General features: G+C 45.7%; 1 protein-coding gene across 1 annotated transcript in view; it reads right to left on the bottom strand.

Moving 5' to 3' along the window:
- LOC147884384 (exocyst complex component SEC3A-like) overlaps positions 1 to 27,194 on the bottom strand; it is a 163,918-nt gene that overhangs the window by 68,498 nt on the left and 68,226 nt on the right. Inside the window, exons 9-10 of the mRNA XM_087398216.1 lie at positions 26,585 to 26,686; positions 12,515 to 12,652 (exon numbers count right to left, since the gene is read on the bottom strand). Of these exons, the coding sequence (XP_087254342.1) occupies positions 12,515 to 12,652; positions 26,585 to 26,686 (240 nt within the window). The remainder of the gene's footprint in view (positions 1 to 12,514; positions 12,653 to 26,584; positions 26,687 to 27,194) is intronic.

Here is a 27,194-nt window from a genome sequence, read left to right as displayed (position 1 = left end):
TGCAATCCCAAAAACATGCAAAACGATCTGAGTGGTAAGAGGAGCACACTGAAGTCCTCCACAATCTCTAGTCAAGCACCTATCTCTGTAGCAGAGGTGCCGGAAAACTCCTGGCGAGCAAGCTCTCAGAAGGCCACGAGAAGAGCTTGATACTAAGAAAGCAATCAATTAGAGTGGATCTCAAAGGTGGCCTTTCGGCACCATCTGAGCGCATGCGCAAGGAGTCAATCGATAAATCTGCAAGTGTCCACCCATCCTGCGCGCAGACGTGTTCAGTTCATTTGTAGGGGGAAGCCATCTCACCATGCAATAGAGGCGAATCTCTCTTGCTGTCCAAGTGCTTGTGGCTAGCAGTCTCCATGGTTTTCACCACGGTTTTGGGCTCTCAGGAATTCTCCCACACTGCCGAGAACCGGAAGGTAATCAGCAGGAGGTTCCATAGGAATTGCAAACCAGACCTGTTATGCAATTCACAGTGGCAGAGTTCTCGTACGGCTTGTAGGTTCCGTGAACTGGTAATTGGAGCAAAGGGGAGTCTTCTTGAGTTCATGCTCTGGTGTGACGTATATCGAAAATCCCTTTTCAGACCATCTTGCACACCTGTACCTTTTTGCACTGGCACCAAGTGTCAGATGGTTGGCATGCGCTCTTCATGGAGTCCATGAGCCCGTGATGACGGAAATTCTATTTGCTGGCCATCTTCACATAAAGGGGATAGGAGGAAATACATGGGCTTACTGAAAGTGTGGATTGTTGCTTGGAGGTCAAGAGCTACTTGGTTGCCGGTGGAATTGTTTTGATGGGAGCTGTGAGCAAGAAAGAAGTCGCAATACTGGGTATTATTGCATGAAGAAGAGATGGGCTGGCTAGCAGTCAAGTGACCACACAATTGCTCAGAGATTGAAGGCAGAGATGAGCAAGAATGGTGGGCTGCATCATTACTAGTTCTTGTTGATGATCTTTTGGAAAGATATAATAAGATTTCTGACCATGGTCACTTTGTGAGTGGTTGTCTGGTAAGTTGAGGGATTGGATGTGTTATGAAACTGAATGCTTTGTGAGTTATTGAGGGAAGTCCAGTACTGAAGACCACTTGTTTTGAGTTGTGTAGTCTTGGGGTTCGGGGTTCTTTCTAAGGTTGTCTGGCTTCTGGTGGAAATGTGGCCAGAGTGTGAGTTGTATCAGAAGGTGTGTAGAGACAACGATGTTGAATGAATGCCTGTTGCCTTGTGATGGTGCTATTCAATTGTTTTAAATGTGGATGAGGGTGGCTGTGAAGGCGGATTTGGCTGGAAGCAGGTGTAATGTGAAGATGGCAACTAGGAAGGTAGGAGGGGGATCCTTCACGGGGGGGGAGATCTGGTCTGGAAGCTTCACGTGAAGGAGAGGCTCTTCTTGATGAAGGCGACGGCAGAACGAAGCAAGGGGAGCAGGTGGAGAGGCGTGGACTGCAGGCCAGGAGGGAGAAGGAGATCGCGGACTGATGGATAGTGAAGGCTTCTAAAGGGTGAGATGACGGCCGTGAGCTCGAGGACCATTTGAAGAATTGAGAGCTTCGTGAGTTCTCGAGCAAGAGGAGCGTGCATCGCTACTACAGGAGTGAAGACCTTGGAAGAGGAGGGGCTGGGAGCTCTTCTATCTCAGGGTAGGAGTCGCGACGGTGGAGACGAGGAATAGAGGGACAAAGAGGAAGAGTTGTGAGCTCAGAAGTGGCTGGGAAGGATCACGGACGAGGTGGAAGGTAGAAGCTTTGGGAAGGAGCATGGCAATCACGCAAGGGAGTTTCAAAAGAGAGGGGGAAACCGGTGACCTTGGAGGGCCATGGAAAGTATCAGTAGAAGTGTGACGAGAATACCTTCTCTGCAATAGATATGGAGCAATCTAGAGCAAATACAGCCAAATCATCAACCTAGTCTAGAGCACGCTAGAGCCAAATCATCAACAGATATTACAGTGAGCGATTAATTGAGGCAGTCGAGAGACAGGACTAAGATTACGATAGGGAACGTCAGCAGTGCATTACAGGAGCAATTGTAAGTAGCTTAAATAGCTCAAGATGCACAGATATTCATAGCATATGCAATCCCAAAAACATGCAAAACGATCTGAGTGGTAAGAGGATCACACTGAAGTCCTCCACAATCTCTAGTCAAGCTCCTATCTCCGTAGCAGAGGTGCCGGAAAACTCCTGGCGAGCAAGCTCTCAGAAGGCCACGAGAAGAGCTTGATACTAAGAAAGCAATCAATTAGAGTGGATCTCAAAGGTGGCCTTTCGGCACCATCTGAGCGCATGCGCAAGGAGTCAATCGATAAATCTGCAAGTGTCCACCCATCCTGCGCGCAGACGTGTGCAGTTCATTTGTAGGGGGAAGCCATCTCACCATGCAATAGAGGCGAATCTCTCTTGGTGTCCAAGTGCTTGTGGCTAGCAGTCTCCATGGTTTTCACCACGGTTTTGGGCTCACAGGAATTCTCCCACACTGCCGAGAACCGGAAGGTAATCAGCAGGAGGTTCCATAGGAATTGCAAACCAGACCTGTTATGCAATTCACAGTGGCAGAGTTCTCGTACGGCTTGTAGGTTCCGTGAACTGGTAATTGGAGCAAAGGGGAGTCTTCTTGAGTTCATGCTCTGGTGTGACGTATATCGAAAATCCCTTTTCCGACCATCTTGCACACCTGTACCTTTTTGCAATGGCACCAACTGTCAGATGGTTGGCATGTGCTCTTCATGGAGTCCATGAGCCCGTGATGACGGAAATTCTATTTGCTGGCCATCTTCACATAAAGGGGATAGGAGGAAATACATGGGCTTACTGAAAGTGTGGATTGTTGCTTGGAGGTCAAGAGCTACTTGGTTGCCGGTCGAATTGTTTTGATGGGAGCTGTGAGCAAGAAAGAAGTTGCAATACTGGGTATTATTGCATGAAGAAGAGATGGGCTGGCTAGCAGTCAAGTGACCACACAATTGCTCAGAGATTGAAGGCAGAGATGAGCAAGAATGGTGGGCTGCATCATTACTAGTTCTTGTTGATGATCTTTTGGAAAGATATAATAAGATTTCTGACCATGGTCACTTTGTGAGTGGTTGTCTGGTAAGTTGAGGGATTGGATGTGTTATGAAACTGAATGCTTTGTGAGTTATTGAGGGAAGTCCAGTACTGAAGACCACTTGTTTTGAGTTGTGTAGTCTTGGGGTTCGGGGTTCTTTCTAAGGTTGTCTGGCTTCTGGAGGAAATGTGGCCAGAGTGTGAGTTGTGTCAGAAGGTGTGTAGAGATAACGATGTTGAATGAATGCCTGTTGCCTTGTGATGGTGCTATTCAATTGTTTTAAATGTGGATGAGGGTGGCTGTGAAGGCGGATTTGGCTCTACTGCTTTTATCCATCCACGTTTTGGTGCCTCCACGAAGGACTGTGCACTTCAGTTTACGAGTGTGAACCTGTGCAGTCAGTTGTAGTGTTGAAGAGCTAGGAGAGATGGCACACGACTTTCCAGAGTTCTGGTAGATGCCAAATGAGGATGCAGTGAGGTTCCTAGAAAAGATGAAATTTACAGCACTTATGAAAGATAGGGCAATCCCTGAGATTTTGTTTCGGATCATGAATTATTGCTTGCAGGGAGATGCAAGGGCATGGCTGCAGACTCAAGTGTCTACCTTCAAGACTGCTCATCCTCAGTAGCAAAATCCGGAGTATACAATCGTGAGAGCAGCCTTTGTTGCACGGTTTCCACAAGCCAGGAGTCCTAATGACGTTTGGAAAGAGTTGTGCAAGGTGAGACAGCAGGAGGAGCAGGAGGTTGACCAATACCTGATTCAGTTTGGGAGATTATGGAGTCTCTGGTGTGAAGCTCCTGTGCCGGAGGTGCCTCCTCAGATGATTAAGAGAGACCGTTTCATTTCAAGCCTGAAGCCTTCACTCCGTTTGAAGGTGGAGCTGAGGAATATCGATAGTTTTGAGGATGCATTCAAAGTGGCCAGAGAGAAGGAGTGGAAAGTCAAGAGACTGAGGCAACTTGGCATGCAAGAGGAGCCTAAGAATCTAATTAGAAGTCCAGAAGCAATAAAGGCATATGTAGAGAGAGAGCCGGGGTCTGCTCCTGTGCAGGATCACTCTCTAAAAAAAGATTTGCATGAAGCTGTGGAGCTGATGAAAACACTCAGCCTAAATTGGTTGGAGACTGCAGGAAGAGCCAGAGACCAGAATAACAGCAAAGAAGCTATGGTTGGAGGAGAAGGAAGTTCAGATGGTGCAGGGAGAGGAAGAGGTTATATCAGCAATGTCCAATGCTAGACTTGTGGGGAGTGGGGACATATCAGTCCTCACTGTGATAAGCCAGCCAGCGTAGGGGGAGATGTCTATCCTGAGCAGCACAGAACAAATGATAGACCAAGTGACTACAGTATAGAGGTGAAAGATCTAAATCAGCTCTGTACCAGTGGTGTGACATGGGAGGATAAGGGAAAAGGAAAGGCAATTAGCCTGATCAGAATGGAGACGATAACACAGATTATGTCTGTACCCATGCAGTGTAATGTGAGCTGCAGGCTGGAATTAGAAGAGAAACCTGAGGAGACAGTCACAGACGAAGAGACAGAGAGTGAGATAGAGGAAGAGAGCATCTCATCAGAGGAAGAGACTCAGTTGTCTTCATTAATGAAAAAACCAGATGCATGTGGTGTTGATGATGATGAGGAGCTGGAAATCATTACACTTATTATGAATGGAGGCTTGTATGTTGCTATGGAGGAGGATGTTGCTCAACCAGATCTGTGTGAGGTGGTAGAGGAGAGCCCGAGTGAAGGGCTTGCTGCCACAGGTGGCAGAAAGGTTGAGAGCCCATTGAAGGCAGCTAAGGATAAGTCTGTATGTGCAGTGGTAGATGATGATCATGCTCCAGTGTTGTGTGATGATGTGCATATGCTGGCTGGTCCTGTTGCAGCAGATATGCAGCCACTTGAAGACAAGGCTTGGAAGGAGTACATGGCTGAATGCAATCAGTTTGTGGTTGACACTATGATTGTGCATACTGAAGAGACTGAGATTTCAGATTCAACAAGTGAGGAGCAGAGAGGTGAAACTAGCAGTGAAGATGAGAGCTCAATCATGTGTGACAGTGATGAAGCTGATGTGGCTATTACTGATAAAGTAAAAGACCTGTAGTTAAAACTCTTAGTTTGGGTGGGACCAGCAAGTGTTGATTGTGTGCATGCAGACTTTGATGTGTATGATGAGGTTAAGATTCAGTGTTTACAGGATGATGGTGATTCAGATGATGAGCTGGATTGCATTCTTGATGATGCACTGGATGATATGTTAGAATTGATCTCTTTGGAAAAGAATGTAAACACCAGTATGCATGTTGAGCTGGATGGTAGTGATAGTGTGGTTGATGATCAGCTAGATGCTTTACTTGATGATACCTCGCCGATTTTGCGTGTGGTTGGTAATGACAAGAAAATATGTAACTTCTCATGATTGTTCAGAGAATGAAGATGTCAGTGAGAACAGGATGCATAGCAAAGAGTGTGCTGATATGTTTGAGCATTCTTCAGGAGGGAAGGATGTTTGTTTGCTCCTGGATGATCTTGATAATTCATGTGATGGATTAAGTTTTAAAGCTTACAAGGTTGAGGCAATAGGGTATGTTGAGAAGTCCCTAATCACAGATTATGAGCTGGTTGTGCCCGTGAGATCTGTGTGTGAGGTAGTGACCTCAAAAGATGTGGCTCGAGTGAAGCTGAACAAGACTCATGATACAAGTGTGATGGCTAATAGCCAGTGGAGTTGTGTGATATCTTGGCAGGATAAGCTATGGGATCCTGGAGGCTCAGTGAGAATGTGGGTACATGGAAGGAGCTGGTAGCTATATCAATTTGGTGTGTTGTTGATTCCTTTTGATCCAGGGGGACGGTGGATTATGCATATCTGGCAGTGGAGGGTTCAAAGTTTTCCTTTTGATCCCGAAAAAGGAAGGCAGAGACATAGAGTACAAGCTTGCCCTGTTTTTTATCCAGGTGGTTTGCTAATGTTTTTCTTTAGCTGCTGGACATGAATGTCACGGCAGAAGAGAAGGGGTTGCTAGAGATGTGTAAATAAAAATGAAAAAAATGTTTTGCACTTGTCACATGCTGATGGGCACGTGCATAGCTATGTACATAGCTAGTTGATGGTGGAAATGAGCTATGGACACCCTCATGAGGGACTCTACAGTGATGTAGATATTTCCTTGAGATGGTAGACACTTCTACAGGGACTTCTGGGAGATGATGAAAAACAGGTGGATGCACTCCAGAGCAATGTACCCATGTGTGACGGGGTCGGTGGTTGAATACCAATTGTGTTTTTTTATGTGTGGTAAATGAGTGGGCATGCATCAAAATACCTTGTTGAAGGATGGTTGTGTGTTAGTGAAATATGACCCCAATCGTGTGGGCAATGGTCTTGGTGCAACGTTTTTGAGGCAAGGTGAAAGAGGGCTAAAAAAAAGAAAGCATGAGGTGGCTAATTAGGATGATGTGGCACATATCAAAAAAGCATCCATTCAAACGTGGCTACGTGATAGGAAAGGAAGCGTCTGGACGGTGAGCGGGTGGTACGTGAAGATGGCAACTAGGAAGGTGGCAGGGGGATCCTTCACGGGGGGGGAAGATCTGGTCTGGAAGCTTCACGTGAAGGAGAGGCTCTTCCTGATGAAGGCGATGGCAGAACGAAGCGGGGGGAGCAGGCGGAGAGGCGTCAACTGTAGGCCAGGAGGGAGAATGAGATCGCGGACTGATGGATAGTGAAGGCTTCTGAAGGGTGAGGTGATGGCCGTGAGCTGGAGGACCATTTGAAGAATTGAGAGCTTCGTGAGTTCTCGAGCAAGAGGAGCGTGCATCGCTACTACAGGAGTGAAGACCTTGGAAGAGGAGGGCCTGGGAGCTCTTCTGTCTGGGGAAAGGAGTCGTGACCGTGGAGGCAAGGAATAGAGGGACAAAGAGGAGGAGCTGTGAGCTCAGAAGTGGCTAGGAAGGATCCTCCCCTCAGTTTGCCTCTTCTCAGATCTCTCCCCCGCTGCAGATCTGCCCCTCTTCTCATATTTCTCTCTCTTCTCATTTCTCCCTCTTTCTGCCCCGCCATTGCGCGCCAGATCTGCGCACCAGATCTGTGTGTTTCCGCTCCAGATCTGCGCACCATTTCTGCCAGATCTGAGCGCCAGATCTGCGCAGTTCAGCCACAGATCTGAGCGCCATTTCTGCCAGATCTGAGCGCCAGATCTGCGCAGTCCTGCTGTCACTCCTGCACCCGCTCCTGCTGTCGCCCCTGCATCAACGTACCTGCTATCCGTACATATCAGCGCCGTCCGTACACCAACCGTACGTCGTACAGTCCGTACACCGCTGTCCGTACAGTCCGTACGACTGTACGGAATCCGTACCTGCACAGGCCGACTTCTCCAGCTGCTGTTCGAAATCTGCTCCATCTTCACAGAGATCTGCGCCATCTGTTCGACCTCCTGGACTGCGCCCTTTTTTGCACCTCTACCTCTGCCTGGGATTAAGGTACTGTGCTTTGTCTCTTTCAGTTTGCTGAGCAGTCTCTCTTTTTTGCTGGTTCCTCCTGCTTCGATGGGCTGTCATATGCTATGGCCTTGACAAAGTGGTGAGAGAACGGGCTTCTTGGATCTCTCCTCTCATTTATTTCTGCAATATTGTAAGGGAATAGACACTGCCCTTGCATCCTAGCAAGAGGTAAGACCTTCCCACATGGCATCTTCCTCTCATTCTCTCATATCTATCGACAAATTCAATGGGTCCAACTTTCATACTTGGCAAATCAAAATCAAGTGCCATCTTATGAAAGAAGGTCTTTGGGACATTGTTCACCGTGCTGCTCCCGAAGGTCCCTCTGAGCAAGTTGTCACTGCCAAGAACGACAACGCCTATGCTATCATATTGCTCGGCCTTGGAGATGATTACATTCATCACATCTCCGACATACAGTCTGCTCCTCAAGCATGGATCACTTTGGATACCCTTTTTGGAGCCCGATCTAAAAACTCTAAGATTGCACTTATGATCTCATTCTTTGATCTACATATGCAGGAAGGAGCTACTATAGCCTCTCATGTCAATTATCTTCGCAGTCTTATGGTTCAGCTTGCGTCAGTCAAGTCTCCCATCTCTGAAGATATTGCTATTGCTGTGCTTCTCAAAAGCTTACCTGACACCTATGCTACTCTTGTCACTACCTTCAAGTATCATAATAATCCTTCTCTTGAGGGTATCATCAATGCTCTCCAAGAGGAAGAAAGAACTCAACAATGAAAGGTAACTGACACTGCATTTTTAGCAAAGAAAGGAAGTTCTAAGGTAAGAAAGCCTTGCACCCATTGTGGCAAAACTAATCATATGGAGAAGGACTGTTTCAAGGCTCATCCATGCACCATTTGTGGCCGTGATAATCACCGGGAGAGGGACTGCTACTCCAAAACCTCTACATCAGCCCCTGCATCTACCTCAGCCCATGTTGCTGCAACATCTCCATCAGCTGATCCTGCTGTTCCTTCCTCACATGATGAGAAGTGGGCTTTCTGATTACTTCTATGTCTTGTCTACCACCTTGACCACCGATGATGTAGGTCAAGGGGTTCTAGTGTCTTGGTCTTTCTGTTAGTCTACAGTCAGTCTTCTGTCTATCTAGTCTTGTCTGTCTGTCTATTTGTCTATCAATCTGACTGTGTTTTGTTTTAGATCCATCTTGTCCCTACCCTTGTGGACCCATATGAGGATATCACTTGAGGAGGGGTGTCTCAGGATCTTTGTCTGTCATGACTTCTATCTTGTCTCTCAGTCTATCAGTCTTTATGTCTGTCTTCTAGTCTTGTCTTTCTGTCTTACTCCTAGTGTCCACTTAAGGAGGGTGTTGGAGATAAGTGCACACTAAGTGTACTATTTCCTAGTCTACATTTGTCTAAGTCTAAGTCTAGTCTTTATGTCTTGAGTATGTGCCATGTGGCACTTCTACAATTATCCCATAAGCACTCTTGCTTTATGTCTTGTACTTTGGCCCATATATTCATGGGTCACATCATTGAAATCAACTGTCTAGCTTGTGTCTTGTCTACACTCTTCTCAAGGTATTTCTTGTCTTTCAATCTTGTTATTTCATTTCCAGTTTCTAGTTCTAGTTCTTGCTTCCATATTCCAACAGTTGTCTGGTAAGTTGAGGGATTGAATGTGTTATGAAACTGAATGCTTTGTGAGTTATTGAGGGAAGTCCAGTACTGAAGACCACTTGTTTTGAGTTGTGTAGTCTTGGGGTTCATTTTGAGGTTGTGTGGCTTCTGGAGGAGTGTGAGTTGTATCAGAAGGTGTGTAGAGACAAAGATGTTGAATGAATGCCTGTAACCTTGTGATGGTGCTATTCAGTTGTTTTAAATGTGGATGAGGGTGGCTGTGAAGGCGGATTAGGCTCTACTGCTTTTGTCCATCCAACGCATTTCAAATTGATGAGATCTCCCCAGCCTACCGGATACAGGGTCAAAGCATCCAGAGGATTGCACTCCATGAGGCAGTCCCTCCTGACAGCCTAGTCCCTCCTAGCCTAGTGTTTGGGAGGTGGTAGCCAGCATCACGGCTTGGAACATTTGGGTGGCTCGTTGCAGTCTTGTGATGGGTGAGCACCCGGTTCCACCCTCGGCTACCCTAGTTGCCATCTGGCAGGATATCATTTACACTCTACGGTCCACCTGGGAGCGTGGGACTTCAGGCTCCAAGGCGACCATCGAGAGGCATGCTCGCTTCTACAAGGCTTGGCCTGCAGGTGCCTTTTACATCTTCACTCCGCGAGGGATTCGCTGGCTGCATAGTCCCCCCACTTGGCTATTAGCCCCAGTCCCAAAGATCCCCTAGGCAGTTAGCTGGATTTCTCTGGAACAGGCGGTTCTTCTTTCAGCCTTTTTCGTTTTTTCCATACTCAGCACCTTCAGGGCTGCTATCTTGTATGAAATCTTTCAAGCATTAATAGATGGTTCCTTTCTTTGGAAAAAAAAAAAAAAGATGATCAGGTCGTGGATTGCCCCCATCTCAAGCACATGTCGTTCATACCCTATCACCTGTGGGGTATTTGCAAAATGCCTTACTATCCCAAGCTCAGCTGCATCTAGTTCTTTTCTTGTCCGTGCATTGAAATCCCCCCGCAGGAGAGTGTCTCCTTGTCTGGAAAACTCCGTGATGTCATCATGGATCGTCTCATATGGAATGTGTCCATCTGTAGTGATCTCTCGTCCATAGGATGACGTGTCTAGAGGAAAGTAGCACACTGCAATGAAGATAGGCCGAGCATCTGGGAGCTGAACTCATATCCACCTCTCTCCGAACCATCGATATGAGTGGTCTCAATTGTGATCTGGAAAGGACAGCCACTCCACCAGAGCCTCGAGCTCCGCTATCTCTTCGCAACTCTCTTCTGTGAGCTGATTCCCATATGTATCCAGTCACTGTGGGCAGCCCTCGCTCTAGACTCTCTTGTGTTTCAGTGTAGAAAATCATATCTCTATCATTAAATGTCTCCAGGAAACCCCCTGGGTCAGACCATTATTTGCTATTACAATTCCATACTGCTATATTCAATCCGGTATGTGCACACATCCTATGAGCTCGACAGCATCACAATTCTCCCTCTTCCTTCTCTTCCTTCTCTTCTTTATCCTCCTTATCTCCTCTTTCTCGAATAATCACCCTACCATCCCTATATACAGCCCATTTCCCTGCTTCCCTTGCGGCCATTACTTTTATCATACCTTCCCTGCGATGTTCCTGTTGTAAGAGTGTGAGGTCGTCATCCAAGTAGATCCCGGTTCCCTTCAAAGTCGCCCTCGTGCTCATGAGGGTCTTCTTGTCCATGGCTGTCTGGAATTTCAGCACTAGTGGCTTTGAGGGTGCCTCAGGTTTACCCACCCCCCAGGCTGTCTCACAAGTGAGATTGACTCTCATTTTGGTGAACAATATTTTGGCATCTCCCATCAGAGTGTCTCCCATTGGAAGCCTCACTAAGACATTTAATGCTTTGCTCGTCCTCCTTTTTTCCTCCTCAGGTGCTTCGGAGATGAATTCTTTTTTGGGGGCTGTTGTGCCCTTTTTGACCACATCCTTCCATTTCCAACATCTTAGCTTCCCCTTTGCTGATTTGTTGCTTAATCTCAGCATGTGTGCCTTGCATTGTTTCCTGCATGGTGGCAATGTCCTCCTGAGAATGGCATTTTCTGTTTTCAGCTTGTCCATTGCTTTGCAATTTCCTTCCGGGTGCTTTCATGTCCTTTATTTGTTGCAATTCAATCTCCAAAGCATGTAACCTGTCCTGGAGCTTGTTTTTCTTGCATATCCATTCACGAGAGAGAGAGAGAGAGAGAAGGGGGGGGGGGGGGGGGAGAGGAAGAAAAGAAAGAAAGATATATTAACGTCTTTAGAAGCCCTCACGCGACTATAAGACAAAGCACACACACCAAAAGGGTAAACACCAAACATCAGTTGGAAGTCACTAGTGACAATGATTCAACCAGGTAAGACAAAATAGGTGGTTGGAGGCTAGTTCATAGTAGCATTTCAATGTGAGATTCTTGTGTAGTACAGCGTGCAGGAGCATATCTTACCAAGTAAGTAATCTAAACGATGAGTTGAATGCTTCTGTGTAACTTAGTCACCAGTAACGTACCAAGAATGAGGAGCTGCATCACACACTACATTATACATTGATAGGATGTTTCATTACGGTAAGGAGGTTATGCAGATGTCCAATGAAATTGTGTGTCTACAAACATGCCTTTCCACTTTTTGCCTGTTCTCATAAAATCAAAATGTGTTGTAATGTGGGTTGAGCATGTGACAGTATCAAGTGACAATGAAAGGCAAGGTAATAATAGGGCTTGAAAAGTGGAGCTCACCTTCCCCCAATGCAAACCCCAAGCCAAAAGAAGCAGCAGCAATAAATATCTGCCCATGGCTAAGCTAAGGCAAACAAAAGCATCAAGTGCACACAGTTTAAAAGGCAGAAGTTACATCCAAATGTTCCCTCACCTTATGAGCTATTACTTTTACGAATATGAAAGGACATGTATCTCTAATGTTAAAACTCAGAGTCTGCCAAAATTTGATAAAAGTGAATGGCTGTAATAATGAAGTATCCGATTCCCGTAAGATCAAACCGCATGTTGCCAAAAAGACATGATAATGGATATTTGTATTGCTCAAGAACGTTACTAGCAACTTACTCCAGTCACCTTTCCAGAACAGACAATCTCAATCGACATGATACCCTGGCTGTATGCTTTGCAGAAAAACCATGATCAATTTCTATTCCTCCATAGCATCAACATTGAACAATTGAATAGACAAAGCACTAAGGAATATAGATAATTCAAATGTCTAAAGGAAGCTGACAATGTGCCATAAAGGACAACAAATACATAGCATTATTCTGCAATAGCCAGTGTAAAAGGAACTTGTACAAACAAAGTTTTCCCAGTACTCACCGCACGCATATTTGCATAGCATGCCTCCAGCTGAGGTGGTGCAAGGCCACGTAAAGCTTGTGTGAGCCATTCACATGCTTCGACATTCTGTGGCATTCGCGCCTCATCAAAGGGGCCTACAGTCAACAATGATATATACTGAAACAACAGAAAATTATGAAAACATCAGTACATACTTGCCAATATCTTGGTAACCACCTCTCACTTTAGCTCTGCCATATGTGATAAACACAGATATGTTTGGGAGAAAATTTTATTTTAAGATGCATCAGTCATTCAAGCCATACAAATGAATTGTGAGTATCGTTCAAGACAATGGGTCCACCAAAAGAATGTAGTATTATTGGCTCTGAAATTTAGAAAACCGGTTTCAATTGCAATGACCAAATCAATACCCACCTGGCATACTTGCTTAGAATGCACAAACAAAAAATGAACTATCCTAGAAGTCTATAGTCAGATACGAAGACTTGCACATCCACCTTACCAATATCTATCTCTCTTCATCATGGGACTCGCTCCTGTCTGATACAGGAGGGGTTCGAGGATCAGGAGTCATCACAGTCCTTTACAGATCCACACCATTGGGTATCATCTCAGTGGAGCAGAGAGATCCACACTCCAAGTTTCTCTGGATTCAGATCCGACACATGGATAGCCGGGATTTGTTTATCGCAGTTTGCTACTTCCCCCCGAGACCTCCTGCTTTGCCAGAGATATTCGAGGGGAGGATGAGACATCCCCATTTCCTGCTCTTTATCAGTCCATCATTGACTTCTCTAGCCGCAGGGATGTAATCCTAGTTGGGGACTTCAACACGCGCTCGTCAGGTACCACTTCTCGACTTCAGGGATGATTCCACTCTACTGCCAGACATTGACCTTGAGGAGGTAGGTATGCTACGAGTTTCGGCTGACAAACGAGGACCGTTCACATCCTATGGGCAGGCCCTACTAGACCTCAGCAGGATGCATGATCTCATTATCTATAATGGTCTTGACAGATGGCCCCCATCAGGTGGCTTCACTTGCTTTCCACATAGGGGAGGCTTCAGTGTTGTGGACTACATTATGGGATCCCTTGCCTTCACATCTCGCATCACTAACTTTACCGTAGCACCTCTCCCTCCAGGGGCTGACCATACCTATCTTTTCTTTAGCATTTCTATCCCCCGCCGCACAGCACTTTCTACCCCGTTGAGCTCTTACTCCACTTACCATGATATACGCTTTGATCACAATCACTCACATACTTACTCTAGTCGTCTGTACATTCTTCTCGCATACATTGACTTTATACCCTTAATAGAAGACCGCACTGCCCTAGTCACTCACTCACTACACGAGGCTGCTCTTCACGCCTTCCCCCACACCACCCGCTTCACCCGTCCACCACCTCCTGGGACCGTACCCTGTAATAGCTGGTACGATGATGGGTGTAAGGCTTTACGCCATCAGCTCAGATTCGAAACAAAAAACAACCTTCCGAGCGAATCAGCGACGCTACGCGAGTACCGCCGTCTAGTACGCAGGAAGAAACTTGACTTCGTGCGTCAGAACGAGGAGAAGCTACTAAACATTCTGTTCAATAACAACTCAAGAACTTCTGGCGGAGATTTCTAGAGGGACGGTCCCCCCCACCACTCACTGACACTCAGGTGTGGTCTGATTACGCACACAGGCCCTATGATATCCCAAATCAACCAGCCCCTAACCTATCACATATGCCACGCCCCACATCCTGCACCCTCTTCACTAGGGGGGGGGGGGGGGGGTAAAGGATGCCGTAATGAAACTTCATAATGACCGAGCGAAGGATCATGAGGGACAATGCACTGAGTTCATTGCATATGGGATTAACCTCCTAGCCTTGATCTTAGCCAAGCTATTTAATGAAGCCGTTTGCTTGGGTTTCCACGCACCTGGACCATCAACACTATCTCACCCATCCACAAGGCAGGGGATCCCATGAACCCGGAGAACTACAGGACCATCATGATTGGACATGTCATGTCCAAGATTTATGCATCAATACTTGATTCTGAGGTCAGCAGATTTGCGGAGTGTTGAGGACTCAGAGCAGTGGGACAGGCCGGTTTCAGGCGGGATCATGGGACCATGGACCACATTCTCGCGCTCAGATGTATCATCGAGGAGGCGAGGGCACGGAAGCAGAGGGTTTACTGTTGCTCTGTGGACTTCCGCAAAGCATTTGACACCGTTTGGAGAGCCCATCTCTTACGACGCCTATAGGATCTGGGTTACGACCAGGAGATCATTTGGACTGTCATGGCACTTTATGAGCGAGTTTCAGGCAAAGTCCGGACAGGATTTGGATGGACAGACAAGATCCTGAGCTATCGGGGTCAAACAAGGGTGCCCATTGTCACCTACATTGTTTGGCCTCTACATCGGCGAGCTCGAGACAGTGATGCAGGCATAGGGTGGGGTAGGTTGCTCTCTCACAAGCACGCTGATCCGGATATTACTTTATGCAGATGACATGGCTCTCTTGTCGTCCTCAGCAAAGGGGCTCCAGAGACACCTTGACGCACTACAGTCCTTTTGTGAGTCTCATGATTTGAAGGTCAACTTGGGTAAAACCAAGGTTATGATCTTCAATACATCCCGAGTCGTCATGCGCAATGAGCATTTCACTTTTGAGGGGTCCCCTATTGAGATACTTTCATCATACACTTATCTGGGGGTCGTCTTTTCTGGACCCACCTTCACCATGAGACCCGCGATGCAAGCGCGCCTAAGCAAAGGGTATGCTTCATTGGCTAGACTTGAGAGACAGTGCTTTTGCTCTCATCTTCAAGATCCACGGACCAAAGGGTTGCTTTTTGACTCCTTGGTCCGCCCTGCAAGGATGTATGGCAGCCCATGTTGGGGACCAAATTTGTCGAATACAGAGTGGGCCAGGGTGGAGCGGCTACAGGTTCTCATGTTATCACGGATGATCCATGGTAAGCCATCCGTCCCTCACCAGATCATTTGGACGGAGTTTGGGTCACCCCCATCACAGCTAGATGCTGCATTTCACGTCATTACATATCTGTATCGAGTCAAGGAGTATGGGGATTACACATCTGAGCGTAGCAGGATACCATGGCTAGCATTGTCCTCTTCTATGGCACTTGCAGCAGGGGGAGATCAGAGGTGTTGGTATGCACGCACAGAGAGATGGTTTGCAGGATTAGGGCTCCACATGGACAGATTACCCCCTTTCCAGTACAGCATGGATGCTCCTTTCTCTCCCCTCCTATCACACAAGGTCAACCAAGTTATCCGTGAGGATCTACTACAGCTACACACATTACGGACTTGGTTGGGCCCGAGTGATCTTCCTATGAAGCTGGGCTTCTACAGAGATCACTTCTTACGTATCACAACGGAGGGTTTCATTGATCCACCAGGATACACGCAGATTCACCTACCCCACTCATTGAGGATCTCCCTTGGGCAGTTCCGGGTCTCTTCACACAAACTTCTTATCAAGAGCGGCCGAGCAAAGCGATTACCCAGGGAGAGGCGCATATGCACACTGTGTGACATGCAAGAGGTTGAGACAGAGGGGCATTTCATCTTCAGATGTCCTGTTTACTATGAGATCCGAGGGTGTTTCTACTGCCTCTTCAAAGATAGTTCTGGGATGTTGGCTCATGTCCTCTCCTACCCAGACCAATGATGTTTGGCTGGTTTCATTCCTGAGATGCTCAGACACCGAGATAGCATACTCCGAGCACGGAGACAGGAGCAGACTTCTCCCCTGAATGATACCTCTCAGAGCTGTATCACGGAGTTCTTTCAGCCAGATCACATAGACCCCCATGAGGCGAGACCTCGACATGACCCCAACCAGTCAGACACCGAGATAGCATACTCCGAGCACGGAGACAGGAGCGGACTTCTCCCCTGACTGATACCTCTCAGAGCTGTATCACGGAGTTCTTTCAGCCAGATCACATAGACCCCCATGAGGCGAGACCTCGACATGACCCCAACCAGGAGCCTATGACCCGACAACTCAGACAGAGGGTTGACTCATAGATCACACTTGGGGACATCCCCTCCTTGTTTAGGGTTAGCGAGCCCGACCGACGGGATCACAGTGGCCTTGGTTAGACGCAGAGCTACGACCAGGAGACGTACCAAGACTGCACCCTTGAGGGGGCGACAGTGCTCTATTGCTGACCTCATGCCTCCGCTTCCACAGCCTCATCCATCCTGATGTTTTGTTGCTGACGATGAAGATGATGATGGTTATGATGGTGATGCCAACGATGATGCTGAGATTGATATATATATATATATATATATAGTCGAGATATGACTATGCTGTACTTAGGACTTAGTACTGCCATTTTGCATTTTATTGCATTCTGCATTGGTGTGGAAGCTCGTTTGGTAGCTCCACTACCACAGCTCATTGTATTCAGGTTTTTTCGCAGTCTCATAGACCCACCGGTCTTCCAAAGATTTTGATAAACTTCCTTTCTTTCTTTCTTTCTTTCTTTCACTTTTCTTCCACTCACCATCAACTCTATTCTGCCTTCCTGCTCACTAGATTTCCTCTCATAGACCCTTCGGTCTTTCGTAGACCTTAATAAACTTTCTTTCTTTCTTTCTTTCTCTGCTCAGAATCTGGGCCCATCATCCTTTTTCCTGTCCTCTCTTTGCCAGCAATTTCATTCTATTTGCCAGACCTTTTCTCCTTTTCATCCCCTTGTTCTAGTCATTTGCTTCTCCTTTTTGGCCCCTTCAGCTCCTTCACTTTCTTTCTTTCTCACCATGTTGTCCCTTTCCTATTTTTGATCGACGTACGCTCTGGCAAACTTGCTGTTCTTAGTTCATTCTCTCCTGTCCCATCCATCCCACTTGCCTCTCAAATAGTGCTTTAATCTTTCTTTCATTTTTTTCTCTTCTACTTTTATCCTGTCAGCCACTTTATGTGGAAAAGAGGAGGCAACCTACATGGCACATAGACCAGCACATGATACACAGCACCCACCAAGAGGTGCACTTGTCTTGACATGGTACTATAGCAGGATCCCTATCTCTGCACGTGCTTTGCTTATATTCCCTCTTTTTTTTCATCTCTTCGCTCCTTTTTCTCTCTTTACTGTCTTTTTAATATGTTTGAAAATCGAGGAAAGGGTGCTGGATCTCAATGCTCCACTTGTAGAGCCACATGAAGGTGTCATGGTCATGCTGGTTTGACATACAGAAATTAGGTCAGGGTCCACCTGACTAGGGTAGTTGGTGTATTGGTAAAGGTTTCACTAAGGCCTGTGGGGGAAAAGCTTATGTGGTCCGGCTGGAAGAACTCAGTGATCATGCTCTGAGAAGAGTTTGCTGGTGTGCCCCACCCCTGTCTTTGTAATCCAAGCAAGTGCTCTCGGTGCCTGACTCTCTCATGGATGTAAGCAACCAAACATCTCTGATCCAAAAAAGAGAGAAAGTGGGATAGCATCCCGGAGCTTTCTTTGAAGAGACAGAAGTTGTGCCCTCGGATCTCATAAAACACTTGGCATCTGAAAATGAGATGCTCCTTTGACTCGATCTCTTGTAGATCACACAAGGTCCATATGCGCTTCTCCCTAGGTACTCCCTCAGCTCTGCCACTCAATGCGGAGTCAACTGCCCCAATAGCGATCCTCAATGAATGGGAATCACCAAATCCCTCCTTCGAAATGCATAGGTAGTGATCTTTGTAGAAGCTAAGCTTAACTGGGAGTTCACTCGGGTTCCCACCAGGTCCAGAATGTATGTAGCTGCAGGAGGTCCTCCCGTATGACCTGGTTAATCTCGTGATACCCAAGTGGGGAGAAATGGCGCATCAATGCTGTACTGGAATGGGGGAAGTCTATCCATGTGCAGCCCTAATCTCTCGGACCACCTATCTGCAGATGCATACTAGCATCTCTGGTCACCCGCAGCCACTAGGGCCATGGATGAGGATAATGGTAACCATGGTAGTCTATGACGCCACCTGCTATGAGGAAATACATCACTCAATTCATAATGTCATATCAAAGTAGAGAGTTAGAGGCAGATAAGTATGGCATAGTGACACATAATCAAAAGCTATACATATCTACCTGGGTAGATCAATAGTGCATAATGCTTTTGCATTTCTAGGAACATCCTATGAACATCTAGATGCCAAATTCTCAAAAATTTCGGATTAGTTTCCACTTGATACAAAGGAACAAAGTGAGGGATACATCATGATATAATCCTAGACCCAGTATGCAAGGAGCAGGCCTGGATAATCTGGTGGGGAAACGACTGCTTACTAAGAATCATCCGTGATAGCATAGAAACCTGTAGACGCTCCACTCCAGCCCACTTTGCACTTGAGAGGTCCAGTCCCCAACAGGGGATGCCATACGTCCCAGCTTGTCTAACCAAGGAATCAAATAGAAGAGCCTTAATTAGAGGGTCCTGGACGTGTGAGTGGAAGCACTACCACTCCAACCTAGCCAACAAGGCATATCCTCTACTCAGATGGGCCCGCATCGCTAGTCTCATCGTAAAGATAGGGCCAAAAAAGAGAAGCCCCTAGGTATGTGTAGGATGAAACAATCTCAATTGATAATTCATCAAAAAAGTGAACCGCTCTCTATGCATGGCTGCTCTGGATGTTTTAAATATCATAACCTTGGTCTTACCAAGATTGACCTTCAAATCATGTGACTTGCCAAAAGACTATAATGTGTCTAAATGTCTCTCGAGGCCCTCCGCAGGGGAAGATAAAAGTATTACAATTACCCGCGTATAGTAATCAAAGCACCAGCTAGGGAGCATCCAGCCCCCCCCCCCCCCCCCCAGTGTCTACATAAATGTCTCGAGCTCATCTATGTAGAGGCCAAACAAGGTTGGTGAGAGAGGACACCCTTGTTTGACCCCAATAGTGCTCATGATCTCATCTATCCACCTTGCTCCTGTCCGGACTCTACTTGAAACCCTCTCGTAAAGTGCCATGACAGCATAGACGATCTCTCAACCGTAACCCGACTCCTACATTCGTCTAATGAGGCGGGCTCTTGGTATCATATCAAAGGCTTGCGGAAATCCACAAAGCAACAATAGACCCTATGCTTGTGAGTGTTTGGAGAGAGAGAGAGAGCAAGAGAGAGTGAGCTTGAGAGCTGAAAGCTTGAAAGCTTAGTTGCAATAGAAGAGTGTAAGAGTACAACTGAAAGAGTGAGAGATAAGGTTTTGTCCTAGCGACAAAACCTTAGTAGTCACTAACCATAGTTAGTGAACTAACTGCAGTTAGGGGGGAAAACCTCTTAAAGGGGAAAAAGTACCCCTAACTAGCTTATTAAATTACATTGGTCACTGCTGAATTATATATATAATTCTAACACCTCCCTGCAGTGCCAATATCATGTACAAGGCTGATCAATCACCAAACGGATATAAGTTCAGGGCACTGCGAAATGCCTCAAACTTTTCACGTGGTAGTGCTTGCAACGTTGTCATGTGTGGACACAAAGATCATACTGATCTCTCTTGCATGCAACTTCTCTCTGACGTAGTGATAGTGAACCTCAATGTGCTTCGTGCGAGCATGAAACACTGGATTCTTTGCCACTACAATGACGCTCTGACTATCAGTGAGAATTGGAGAAGGACCCTCCAAAGACAGATGAAGATCAGCAAATAGGCGTCGCAGCCAGACACATTCAACTGTTACTGTGAAAGCTGCCCTGTACTCAGCTTCACATGATGAGGTAGCCACTGTAGATTGTTTCTTGCTCAGCCAGAAAATGCAAAATTTACCCAAAAAGAAACAATTGCCACTAGTGGACTGCCTAGTGTCATAATCACCAGCCCAATCTGAATTACTGTAGGCATGCATCTGCAGGTCACCCCCCTTGGAAAATAACAAGCCAAAAGACTTCGTGCCCTGCAAATAACGGAAGATGCGCTTAACTGCCTGCCAATGCATAGTTTTTGGGCTGTGCATGTACCTGCTCACCTGAGATACTGCAAACTGAATATCAAGTCTAGTGTTGCAGAGATATATGAGGCATCCAACCGCCTGACTATAAAGTGTGGCATCAACCCATTCTCCTGCATCATGCATTGTGAGTTTCAGCCCCGGCTCCATGGAAGTGGCTATGGGCTTACAATCATGCATGTTAAATCTGTCCAAGAGTTTCTGCACATACTTGACTAAGACATAACAGTGCCACGTCTCTCTTGAGAGAACTGGATCCCCAAATAGAAGTGAGGCAGCCCCAAATCTGACATGTCAAAGTTGGTCTGCAAATCAGCTTTGAAATCTGCAATTTTATCTTCATTGGACCCTGTAAGCAGTAAGTCATCGACATAAAGAAGGATGACTAAAATTTTCCCCCCATCCATCTTGATGTAGAGGGTGCTCTCAATAGGACTATTGTGCAGCCCCTTGCTGGTCAAAAAGGCATGAATCTTGGCATACCATGCACGAGGGGCCTGTTTCAGCCCATACAAAGCTTTGTTTAGTTTGCATACCTGAAGTGCATTTGCTGTAATTTCAAAGCCTGGAGGTTGTTTGACATAAACCTCTTCCAACAAGTCTCCATTTAAGAAGGCTGTTTTTATGTCCAACTGATGAACATTCCACTCAAAATGTGCAGCCATTGCAATAACAAATCGAATGGTGGTCATCCGGGATGTAGGAGCAAAAGTCTCCTCATAATCTATGCCCTTTTTCTGAGCATAGCCTTTAGCAACCAGCCTTGCCTTGTATCTGTCAATGGAGCCACCTGGCTTCCGTTTCACCTTGAAAACCCATCGTGTGCCAATGGCATGTTTACCTAGTGGCAAGTCTACAACATCCCAAGTCTGATTTTTCTTAATGGATTGCAACTCATCGTGCATGGCATTCATCCAATGCACATTGTCCTTTGCTTCTTTGAATGTTGCAGGCTCCTCCTCATCGAGAAGAGTACCTGCATATGCTGATTCCACTGAATTAGCACCTTCCATGTGCCTTGCTACACTGTGAGTCCTGCCAGGTAATTGAGCATCAATCTTACTCTCTCTGAGAGTCTATAACAGCCAGTTTGGGACTGTTTTTGCTGCATGTATGTCTGCAATTTCTTGCTGAACCGCCTGTGGAGGTGGCAAGACATCTTGTGGCTGAAATGGAGCATCGGGAGGTGGCTGTAAATTCTGATTTGCATCAGAAATATCAGTAGGGGAACCTAACCCAAAGCAATGGGTAGTAACCCCTCAAAAACATCCTCTGAAGAGGACAGCATATGAAATTCGGCCTGAGTGTGAGCTGAATTTTCTGCAAATATCACATCTCTACTAACAATGATCTTGCGTGTAGCAGGATTGTAGAGACGGTACCCCTTGCTTTCTGCACTGTACCCAACAAATATGCATTTAATTGCCTTATCTGACAACTTATGCCGAAATTCAACTGGCACATGAGCATATGCAAGGCATCCAAAGACACGGAAATGATCCACTGAAGGCTTTCTCCCATTCCAGACCTCATAGGGAGTTTTTCTTTTCAAAGCCTTAGTGGGAGCCCGATTTAAAATGTAGTTGGCACACATCAGACCTTAAAGCCAGAATTTGTGAGGCATGTGTTTGCTTTTCAGCATATATCTGTCCATCTCCATAAGAGTTCGATTTTTCCTCTCAGCTTTGCCATTTTGCTGAGGGGTCAGCCTCACTGTGAGCTGATGCACAATACCCTTGCCTTTCAGAAAAGCATAAAAATCTGCAGACAAGTATTCCCCACCTCTATCTGTGCACAACGTCTGTATCTTGAGTCCGGTTTCATTTTCAACCATGGATGAAAAGTGTTTAAACACCATGAACACTTCTGATTTGCGCTTCAGCCCAAAGACCCAAATGAAATTCGAGTAATCATCAATAAAAGTAACAAAGTAGATATGACCATCCAATGATGGAGTCCTCATGGGACCACAGACATCACTGTGTATAAGCTGTAATTTGCGTACAGCTTTAACTGAACCATCCTTTTTGAAGGGGAATCTATGCATCTTGCCTGAAATGCACCCTTCACAGGCATGTGGAGGAGGTATCTCAAGAGGTGGCAATGCATCAACCATAGAGTGCTTCTGAAGTGTCATCAAGCTGTTATAATGCATGTGGCCATATCGGGCATGCCATAATTCTGCATTCTGCATGGCAGCACTAGGAGTAGAAACTGCAAGAGCATGGGCTGCTCTTTTCTCAAAAAGATCAAGCTGAAAAAGCCCACGCTGCAGAGTATCAGATAATCTCAAGGCATAATCATTTTCCCTGTCTCGGACAGCACATTTGTCATCCTCAAAGATGACCTGAAATCCAGCCCTGTTAAGAGTGGACACTGAAAGAAGATTCTTGGTGATACCAGGCACATATAAGACATCTGCAAGTCCGAAAATTGAGCCATCAATGGCGATAAGCTCAACTTCTCCTGTGCCACGTATTGAATATGACGAGTTATTGGCACAAGTGACTTTCTTACCAACGGGAGGTGGATGCAAGGAAGTAAAGAGACACTTCCTAGAAGTGATATGCTTGGATGCACCGCTGTCAAAATACCAAGTATTCAGTGTTTCATTGACACTGAAAGCAGATGCATCCGTATAAGAGTCATAACTGCAAGTCAAAAAGGCATATGTATTATCATTACAAGTGGCTGTACTGTCCCGAGCATCTGGAGCAGCCGGCCTAGAATCTGAAATGCAAGATAAAAAGGCATAATCCTGTCCAACAAAGTTGGCTGCAGCATCCCCACTGTCAGATGCATGAGGAGCTGAATCTGAAACAGCCATACCAGAGCTGTTTTTCTTCTCTTTTGCAAGCCTTTTCTTGCATTCTGCAATGTGATGACTTGGCTTTTTGCAGTAATGACAAAAACCCTTCTTCTTGGGCTTACTTGCATCATTTCTAGCCTTTTGTGAAGGCTGTCCTGACCCACTGGAAGGCTGATTTACTGATGTCTTTGCATGTCCCTTTGTTTTTGACTTGAACTTTGAGAGCATAGCTTGTTCACTTGCACGTGAAGCCAAGTTTTTCCTGGTCTGCTCGTCCTGAAGCAGAAGTCCTATCAACTCATGAAAGGTGAGAGGATTTGCACCCCCCCTCAATGATAAGTTCAGCGAGGTATGAAAGCTGAGATAAGTATCAGGAAGAGAATTCAGAGTGGTGGTAATCATCTCTGAATCAGGAATTAATCTCATCAATGTTCAATAATTGCTCTCTGAGATCCTGTAGCTTTGTGAGGTGGACTGACATGGAGTCACCCTCTTCCATATGTGTATTACTTAACTCTCTTTTCAAGAAAGATACCCTTGCATCATTCCGGGCTGCATACATGCTTTCTAAGATATCCCACGCTGCCTTCGAGGTCTTACACAACCGGATATGCGGAATGATAAATTTTTTCACTTAAAGAGAGATGCATGACAAAGCTAAGGCATCCCGTGAATCCCATCTCTTCTGTTCTGTAGTAGTGGCTATAGCTGCACCAACAACTTGTTCTACAACTGCACCCTGTGCACGACCTCTTCCACCTCCTTGCTGAGGAGGGGTATTAGGTGCCATACCTGCTGTTTGGATCTCACCCCCATTCACATAATCCCATAAATTGCGAGAAATCTGAATATTGCGTACCATAAAACTCCAGAGGGAGTAGTTGGTACCATCCAACTTGTCTTCCTGTGAAAGACCACCGAACTGGAAGTCGTTCTGATTTTGTTGGGCCATATCTAAGAAAGAGATTTAAGCACATACAAAACTGAATTCCCTTACTGGGAATGAAATGCACAACTCCCAAAAAACACAGCCAAGCACTGGGTGTAAATGCAACTCAGATTTCTGCACTTGCACTGTCAGAAATCTGTCCAAGCATCAAAAACTCTCCAGAATCTGCCAAAAGTGCTGCAAAACGCTTCAAGAAAGGCAGTATGAACAGAAATCTCCAAAATTGCTCTCCCAACAGTAAAGCCCCAGAATAGGCCCGAAATTGCAACCAGAAAGGGGCAAATTGATCAAAAGCCCCAAATGTTGCAAGAATTGCGCTTTGTCTGCAAAAGCCCCATATTTCACTGCGAAATTGTAGTGTAATTACAAAATCCCCAAATTTCTTTAAGAAATTGTACTGTAGAATTGAAAGCCCGAAATTTCGAGCTTGAAATTGCAACCAGAAAGGGGCAAAAGCATAGAAAGCCCCAAATTTTGCAATTTCAGTAGAAAGCCCCAAATTTCAGACCAAATCTGCAGATCTGTCTGCAATGTTTGCTCCAAGTGCAGCCCCAAATTTGTTCAACACTTGCAAATTGACCCTTGCAAAGAATCCTTTGTTGAAAAGGACCCTGCAAAGAAAACAACTGATGCACGAGGCAAGTTCAGCGTTGTACGAGCCTGCTAGTACGATTGTACGGATGACAGCGTGTACAACTGTACTGAATGTACAGTCAAGTTGTACGGACGAGCGCCTTGTTGTGTACGGTTGTACAGACGACCTAGCACTAGCTGTACGGGCAATCAGATCTGCGAAGCAGGTACGTACGACGCAGGTACTTACGACACATGTACGTACGGGTACGTACGACGAACTGATTGCAAGTACGACTAGTACGGCGACGAATGGTACGGTCACTGGTACGAACGGGGCATGTGCTACAGCTTCGACTAGCTGTAGGAATCTGACGCAAGATGGTACGGATGGCGAGATTGCAGGTACGAGCTGTACTGCGCTGCAGTCTTGCTGTACAAAATGCGCAGGTACTTACGGTACGATAGGTACAAGCAGGTACGGACGAACTGCCAGCGGAAGGTACGTACAGGTACAAATTTCGTACATTCGTACGGACTGTATGGACAGTCTTTGGATTGCTTCGAGCTGTATGGACGGGATGTAGCAACAGGAGCGGCAGCAGGAGCGTGGGTTGGAGGCGAGAGCTCAACGAGGCTCTGATACCAAATGTGAGTGTTTGGAGAGAGAGAGAGAGAGCAAGAGAGAGTGAGCTTGAGAGCTGAAAGCTTGAAAGCTTAGTTGCAATAGAAGAGTGTAAGAGTACAACTGAAAGAGTGAGAGAAAAGGTTTTGTCCTAGTGAGAAAACCTTAGTAGTCACTAACCATAGTTAGTGAACTAACTGCGGTTAGGGGGAAAAACCTCTTAAAGAGGGAAAAGTGCCCCTAACTAGCTTATTAAATTACATTGGTCACTGCTGAATTATATCTATAATTCTAACAATGCTTCCATGCCCTGGCCTCCTCGATGACAGACCTGAGTGTGAGTATGTGGTCCATGGTCCCGTGATCACGTCGAAATCCAACCTGCCCCTTTGCTCTGAGTCCTTGCGTCTCTACGAATTGACTGACCTCGGAGTCATCCCTGATGCAGATATGTGTTGCAAGATAGATGGAGGTGACCTACCCAGAAATAAAGAGCAGCAAGAAAATTGGTGCCACTATAAGTTTTGCTTGCCCTTTGGCAAAATCAAAAGGCAAAATGGTCTCACATAAGAACGAGATACATGGATAGATGAAAGATGATGGCTCTATGTCGAAAAAAAAGCTCACAGGTAAAGTCACAGTTGGATCTCATTAACTTGACACAGAAATGCATAGATGCAAGGGGATGAAACAAGAGGATGGCCTAAAGATGTGAAAGATCGACAAGATGGAAAAGGAAGATTCTGACTTTTTACATTTCAGGAAATATGATCATTTGAGGAGGTCGAACACTTGCCTGGTGGACTAGTATCTAACAGTCTTCACAACCTCTTGACGTACAGTAAAAGATATTGGAAGCAGAAACACAGCCCATCGCAAACTGTATAGATGTAAGGAAGAAAGGCAGTGTTTCTAGCACTGCTATTGGTCATTATAACGCAGATTTTCAGCTGTCCACAGACCTTGATGGGTCTCTAGTGGACTTCAAAAACGATCCATTTCATTTCACTAATTAGTACCTAATATTGATATCAATCATGTGTCATTCAATATTGGGGATTATGCATGTGCATGCCATCAGAAACAATTCCTTTCAAAACTTTATCAAGAGAAATAGGTGACTAAACCTCGTCTGCGTACCTCATCTGGAATCCTCAACCTATCCAATAGCTTGTTGAGCTCATCAACAAGGGATGAATTATTTACAGCTTGCATTTCCAGTTTGTTATTCCGCAATTCAATCTGTCACCATGGCATCCCATAGCCCAAATTCAGTCAGTCCCTTTAAAATTTAGAAACGTTCAACACATCAGAGGATCAGAAAAGTAAGTAATCTCTACTATTTGAAGTTTTACATTTCTCAGTTTCCTCGGCAACATACTTGCTCTCTTGATTGTATGTTCCAATATTGTAAAACTAGAACAGCTGTTTACATGAAACTCCAAAATAAAGCCAGATTTGTATACACAAGTCTCACAAACTACGATTCTTTTAAATAGTGTGAAGAGACCCCTCTGACAGTCATTAGAAGTCAAAACACCCACTTAATTTTAAATATCAAGTTCTAAATACATCTGAATGATCCCGCCAGAATATCAGTTTCGTTAATGCATGTTGCATGTGTTGTACTTAATTGAGGATCACGATTTTTATACAAGTACACCATATTCAGATTAAGTACACCATATTCAAAGTAACATGCAAAATTCTTAAAGAGAATTTCCTTAAGAAGTCAAGATGACTCATTCTT

The sequence above is a fragment of the Dipteris shenzhenensis genome, chromosome 27, assembly GCF_047967505.1.
Source record: "Dipteris shenzhenensis isolate YYH24624 ecotype China chromosome 27, Dip_SZ_1.0, whole genome shotgun sequence".
Classification (NCBI taxonomy): domain Eukaryota; kingdom Viridiplantae; phylum Streptophyta; class Polypodiopsida; order Gleicheniales; family Dipteridaceae; genus Dipteris; species Dipteris shenzhenensis.
The sequence above is the reverse complement of the archived record's forward strand: the minus strand, read 5'-3'. Positions and strand labels throughout refer to the sequence as shown.